General features: G+C 32.6%; 2 protein-coding genes across 2 annotated transcripts; both read right to left on the reverse strand.

Annotated features, from left to right (window-relative positions):
- Nucleotides 1-3,622: 3,622 nt before the first annotated feature.
- LOC113773758 (receptor-like protein EIX2) lies at nucleotides 3,623-4,063 on the reverse strand. Its single transcript, XM_027318375.1, has one exon. The coding sequence runs from the start codon at nucleotides 4,061-4,063 to the stop codon at nucleotides 3,623-3,625; it is 441 nt and encodes a 146-aa protein (XP_027174176.1).
- Nucleotides 4,064-4,083: 20 nt separating this feature from the next.
- LOC113773759 (receptor-like protein EIX1) lies at nucleotides 4,084-5,241 on the reverse strand. The gene has a single exon (XM_027318376.1). The coding sequence runs from the start codon at nucleotides 5,239-5,241 to the stop codon at nucleotides 4,084-4,086; it is 1,158 nt and encodes a 385-aa protein (XP_027174177.1).
- Nucleotides 5,242-7,427: the final 2,186 nt, after the last annotated feature.

Below are 7,427 nucleotides of genomic sequence, written 5' to 3' on the forward strand. Positions count from 1 at the left end.
TCTTGTTTTACTTGGAAGTTTGAGGTCTTTTGGTCTTCGAAAGTCTTGATTAGAATGGGCCGAGTCAAATTGAAAATTTTTAAAATTTAAGAAGTTCGCAATTAGGTTGTTGTATACAAGTCATGGACTCAGAGCCATTGGGTTTTGTCCATTTTGATCCGGTTGATGAATTTGTTATAACACTAAATGTACATTTATACATATATTATTATTATATCGAATATATACGAAAAGTTTTATTCATTTATATTAAAATTTTTCACGAATACAACAAAATTGTGTGCATGATCGGTAGACTGATAGTCCATAACATTGATCTAAACATTGATCTATTGGGAAATCTGTACAATGTTATGAAACTGCTGTGTTATGATCGGGAATCGAAAACATATAGAACACTTTATGCGTAATTCTCAAATTATTAGTTGTTCACTTTACAATTTTTCTTGTGGCATTAAAAGCGAAGTAGACTTGACTTAAACGAAGACTAAGGTGGCGTTTGGTTCGCACATCGAAATCGGATTCGGATTCGGAATCGGATATCCTGGGTTTGGAATGAGGTCATTCATTCCAATATATTTGTTTGGTTCAAGTACCTAAAATGTGTATCATTATTATAGTTGATGTTTGGTTCGTCGACTTTTTCGGAATGGAATATAATAGATATATTATAAATTCAATCGTAAATAATAGTTATTGGCTCTTTGTAAATGTGATATAAGAAATTTTCACTAATTAAATATATTAGTATAAATGTATTAGTAAATTTAGATAATAATATTATCATTATAAATTTGTAACTAATTAAATTAAATATTATATATATAATTAAATATAATTATATAATTATATAATATATACAAATATTAATTATACAAATATTTTATATAAATATAATATATATTACATATTAAATATAGTTATTATTATATATTATTATATTTAAAATAATAAGTATTATAATTATATAACTTATTAATATTACATACATGTATATATTATAATTATATGCAAATATAATATACATTTATAAATATACATATATATATTATAAATATAATATTATATAATATTAATAAATTTATAATATATATTATATAAGTATAATTATATTTAACTAAATAATTATAATATATAATTATATAATACAATAACATCATTATTATAAGTTTGTAACTAATTAAATTAAATTAAATATTATATATAATTAATTATAATTATACAAAGGCTATAAAATAAATACATAATTATAATTATATAATATACAAATATTAATTGTACTCATATTTTATATAAGTATAATGCATATTAATATTAGATATAGTAATTATTATATATTATTGTATTTAAAATAATAAATATAAATATAAATATAAATATAATTTATTAATATTATATACATGTGTATATTATAATCATATGCACATATAATATGCATTTATAAATATACATATATATTATAAATATATTATTATATAATATTAATAAATTTATAATATATATTATATAAATATAATTATATTTAACTAAATAATTATAATATATATATATATGTATATATTATAATATATAATATATATAATATATATAAATATTAATTATATCATTGTATAATTATAATATGTAATTGGATTTGTTTCTTGGAATCAAACTTGGGAATCGGACAAAACCCACCAAATACTTGGGAATGGAGAAACACCAAATTTTTAGAAATCATTCCAAGATTTCAATTCCCATTCCAGTGAACCAAACACCATTTATGGGGTTCATTCCATTCCCTGAATCCGATACCCTCTTACCAAACGCCCCCTAAAGACTTCAGATTCCTGAAATTGACAGCATCACCTTGCCTACATTTTTTTGGCAAATTATATTTTATCCACCTGCGATTTAGTGTTTGTTTACATAACCCCCTTTGATTTCAAAAGCTATACATAACCCCCTCATCATTTGGATTAAAGTATCAAAATGACAGAAATAGTCATTCGTAACGGAATTTCAAAAAATGTCGAAATTACCCTTATAAATACATGACACGCTAATCCCGTATGATTTTTATGTTTTACCATATAATCCCTTTATTATTTAATACTTTATCATATAACCCCCTTGTGGTTTTCAAAATATACACATAACCTCCTTTGGTTAATAAAAAATTTCCAACTTTACATAAGGGTATTTTTGATATTTTAAGTGACTCCGTTATGAATAATCATTTCCGTCACTTTGATACTTTAATCCAAACCATGAGAAAGTTATGTATAGCTTTTGAAACTATAGGGAGATTATATGTAAAAAATGCTAAATCACAGGGGGTAAAGTGAAATTTGCCCACATTTTTTTGGTAAATAGATGATTGCATAAATAAACCAGAAGTACAAAGTTGTCACTAAGCTATTATTACAATTCAACCAAAAGCTAGCGGGGAAAGCAGACCCCTCTGTTGTCCTCATCAAAAACAAAAGAAATTTCAGGAGGACATGATTCAAAAATCACAGAAGGCTTATCCAGATTGCAACCTAACTTTGCTAGTGCATCTGTCCATCTGTTGGCTTTGCGATATACATGCTCGAGCTTAACTTGCAAGAGCAGGAATTTGCAATCCGTGATAATGGGATGCCAGCGGTGAAAATTAGAACAAGAAGGACGGCAGTCAAAATTAAATGGCTCGACGTAGCTAGGAATTATGATGATACTTTATGTGTACAGAAGCACTAGCGGAACCAGGGCTTGGGATTTGAGGGGCAAGATGTATGCTTGAGAGGCATTCTCATATTTTTTGATAAAACTTTGGAGGACGAAGTATAATATTTACAAGAATATAAGTGAAACTTTTAATATTTAAAGAGGATATAAAAGGACTTTTAAAATTTTGGAGGGGCAAAAACCTAATTTCTAAAAAGATATATGTAGAAGATTCACGAATTTCTTGTCAAAGATTTGCACATTTTTATAGGATATAGAAGAATTTCCAAAATCTTGCTTGCCCATCCCTCACTCCTAGTCCCCTTGCATTTGCCGGTGCACACATGAACATCTTCTCCCAAGATAATCATCACAACATCTAGAGATCTCATTGCACTCTGCTCTTTCTTTGTTGGCTTATGAGATTTTAATGGTTTTGATTGATTCAAGGACGTGTAATAACACAATTTGTATATGGAGACTAACATAATTTGCATTGGGGATAGTTTTCAAAAATTTAATGGGGGTAAAACTAAAAGTTTATCAATAATATATGGAGACTAACATAATTTGCATGGATGGTGGCCCTAATTTCTTGTTTTACTTCTTCCTCCGTAGACACAAAAAATGTCAAAAATCCATTGTCTGAAATTTCATAATTTTATGTCTCAATTTTTTTCCTACTTAGTCAAACCTTATTCTTGGAATCTGTCAACAAGCCAATATCATGAATGTGATGGAATAAAACTTTTGAAAATGAGAAAAGGGATGTATAAATGTCACAAACTGGAAGAGTGGCCTCTTATTGCATGACATGGTTAAGAAACATTTTTATTACTGCAGAGGGGTAATCACTCTGTAAATTGGGTATGAGAAAATATATAAATAGCGGAACAACTCGTTTACATCATGATGCAGGTGACAAGACAGTTGTTTGCTATTTTAACATGAATCTAATAGAGAAAAAGTGTTCCTGTAACCTGTACCAAGCTTCATCCACAAAGCGGAAATAGGCGTATCTCCATGACTTCTTCAGTATTAGAGTAAAAGAAACAGCCCAAAAGCCGATCACAAACCCCACACCAATGCAGATATAAAGCCAATAATCCACAGCAGTTTCGACACTTTCTTCTTTGATTACAGTCACACCATCAGTGCTGCTGCTGCCACAATGCACTGTCAGGGGGCGGCCGCAAAGTTGGTTACCAGCAAAGGAAGAAGCATCAAAACTTAGCATTTGTGTACTTGACGGAATTTTCCCTGACAAGTTATTGAAAGACAAATTCAAGAAACCCAAGGAGGATAGTTTTGAAATGCTAGAAGGAATTGTCCCAGAGAGATGATTTCTTGATAGATCAAGAGATTCCAGTCGTCCCATTTGGCCGATGTTGCTTGGAATCATTCCTCCAGTTGATTGCCGGACAGATTCAAAGATTTCAACCCCAAAAGATTGGTTAGTTCAAGAGGGATCTTGCCAGAAAAATTGTTGTTTGAGAGGTCAATGCTGCAGAAAAGTCCAAGAATCCAGTTATATTCGTATACATTTCCTTTAATTGCCAATTGTGCACTCTCTGGGTAACCAGAATAGAAGTAAGTTGTCTCATTATTGCGCAAGTAAACACTCTCTTCTGTTGCCATGGAGGTAAAGTTCTTGAAACAACTCGGGATCACACCGACAAAATCGTTGTTGGAAACATCTAAGGCTCGCAGGGAAGACAGGTGGCATAGTTCGGGAGGAATTTCACCATGAAACTTGTTAGAGCGCAGGATGAGAATCCTCAATTTGGAAAGACTAGGACCAAGCCAAGTTGGTAACTTCCCACCTAATTTGTTTCCTGCAACGTCAATTGTAATTAGTTCTGTACAATTATCCAGGGAAGAAGGAATACCACCAGAGAGATTGTTGTTGCCCAAGTGCAAAGAGAGCAGAGTACTCAAATATCCGATGGACATTGGGATACTTCCACTTAGATTATTGTTTGACAAACTAATGAAGCCTAGAACTGTCCAATTCATCCAACAATCAGGAATTTTACCCGAAAGAAGATTTTCTCCAAGATCAAGAACCTCTATCGTACTTTTTCCATTTGGGCGAACTCCATGACACTGGAAGTGAGAGAGACCTCCAGAAATGGAATTATTGGAGAGGTCTAAAGTAAACATGCGATCAGGAGTTGTAGAAGGTAATGGGCCAGTGAATTGGTTTGAGCTCAGGTGCACTTTATTTATACAGCAAATATTTGAAATACCACCACTTAGCTGGTTATGGGAAAGGTCCAAGTAATCAAATGCTGTACTCATGTTCCAAAGCCACGGAGGAATAGCACCTGAGATTCCAGTAGAGGATAAATCCAGATAATTTATCTTCTTTTGTAAACGGAGCCAATTGGGAAACTGAGGACCTAATTTCCAAGAACTCAAATCAAGACATAAAAACTGGGCCAGAGAAACCCAACTGGGATCTACTTCTAAAGTCAAGGAATTTCCAGGCGCCTTCAAGTACCTTAAGTTGGTGAGATTCTCAAATTGACTCTGAGTCACAATGCCTTCCATCATATTTCGAGAAATGTCTAGCTCTTTTAACCTGAAAAGTTTTCCAAGACTAGGAGGGAGAGTTCCATTTATTTGGTTATCTCCCTAAAGCATTGTTTCCAAGAAGGACAAGAACCCTATGTTGGAAGGAATTGGACCAGATATGGAGTTGGAACCAAGGTTAAGCTGCTCAAGATTTTGAAAATATCCAAGATTATCAGTTAATTGGCCAGAGAGCTGATTATTGTCCAGATATAAGAATTTGAGAGCATAAGAAGAGCAGACCGACATACCATCAATCAAATCTGATATTCGTCCCTCGAGTTTGTTTTTTGACATACTTATGAAACTTATGTTACACGGGTTTCCTATCTTCTTAGGGATTGTTCCGGTAAGTTGATTGGCAGTCAAGTCCAGCTCGACTATGGAGCTCAGGTTTGCTATGTCTTCCAAGATTACGCCTTGCAGCCAGTTGCGCGCAAGATTCAGAAAATTTATCTGTCTGGACTCGTACAACCAGCTAGGTATGCTGGAATTCAGCTTGTCGTCCGACATGTCAAAATGTTGGAGGTTTGTCAGGTTGCTACTAGCAGTTGGAACTAGATCGTTGATCTCGTTCTTGGATAAATCAAGTAAAACGAGATTACTTAGATCTAAAATCTCCAGGGGTAATGACCCATTTAGGATGTTTTGAGGCAAATGCAAGAAATGGAGAGAAGTCAAGTTCCAGGGACCTTCTGGCCATGGCGCCTGAAATTGATTGTATCTCAAATCAAGGGAGACTAGCGCACCAAGACTAAATATCCATCTGGGCATGAAGGATATTTCATTGTGTGAAAGATCAAGGACAGTAAGAGAAGAAAGATTGGTTTCCATCAGGGGAGAAATGCGGTCAAGTTGACAGTAAGACAAGTGTACCTCTACCAATGAACGAATCGTATTAATCACCTGTGCCCAATTAGATGCTCCGCGGAGATTAACAGAAGTCATATCCAGGTGAAACTGCCAATGTGAGGCAGGATAAAAGCAAATGAGAATGCACGCACTCTGCAATTCCATTTCCAAAGGGGGCTGAAGTCTTCATAGGTTGGCGTGATTTGTACTATGTACTTTGAATCCCTGGATATCCCACATGACGAAGCATCATTTCCTTAATCCCACTTTATATGTCTCGAACAACTGACCCTATATATTCATTTATCTGTTCTTATTTCAGTTCTTGATACTCAAATACCTTCAAAGTACTTTCAAGGTCTTGCTTGGCACTTGAGATTGGATCTGGAGTTTCTTTATTCTAACGGCATCCTCTAATGAACTATATAAGCATGTGTAGATCATTTGCTTCACTTATCTGAATTTGAGTGAGACATTAATTGAATGTCAAATTAATAAACATGGGATGTCTCATGAGAATGGATGCATGGCAGTGTAAAGGAACCGACGTATTGATCCCAATTGATAACTAATCTCATAATTGATATGAAAGCATTTTACTGGTTATGGTTAGAAGTTTTTGGCAATGTTGAAGATCGGGTAAAAACATCATCCTTAAAATACCAACTCCAAGAATAGCGAGCACGTGGCCGTACCTGGGTACGGTGATGAGAATAAATTTCGGAAGCAGATCCCTCAATCAAATCTCCATTAGTAGATTTAATAGGTGCCTCCCCTAGTAGTTTTGTTAAAATCTTGATTAAAATACATATCAAGCTTAATTTTTTTTGGGTTATTATCACTTTATCCCTTTAAACTATATTACTACTATCAATTTTACCCCTAACATTATCTTTTAGTCATTTCACCCCATAAGTAATTCAATTCAACATGTTAAGAAATTTTAGACAAAAATATTCCGTTATTTTATAGCATTATCACATTATTATTATTATCACTTTATCCCTTAAAATTATAGTGATACAATCGTTTTAATTTCTAACATTATTTTTTAGGCATTTTATCTCATCGTTAATCTAACTAGAATGGTCAAAAATTTTTTAATATATTTACTCTTTTTTGTATATAATTAAAAATAAAAAAATTGAAATGGTAATTCTTCCTTTTTTTTAACTTTATGAGATCCAAAAACATAAAAATAAAATGGTTTTCTCATATTTTTTTTCACACTTATTAATATTTGGAAAAGAAAGAAGATAGGAAAGAATGAGACAGAAAATTGGATTTTGCAAAGAAAGAAAATAAAGAAGAGTCTA

The sequence above is a fragment of the Coffea eugenioides genome, chromosome 6 (genome assembly GCF_003713205.1).
Source record: "Coffea eugenioides isolate CCC68of chromosome 6, Ceug_1.0, whole genome shotgun sequence".
Classification (NCBI taxonomy): domain Eukaryota; kingdom Viridiplantae; phylum Streptophyta; class Magnoliopsida; order Gentianales; family Rubiaceae; genus Coffea; species Coffea eugenioides.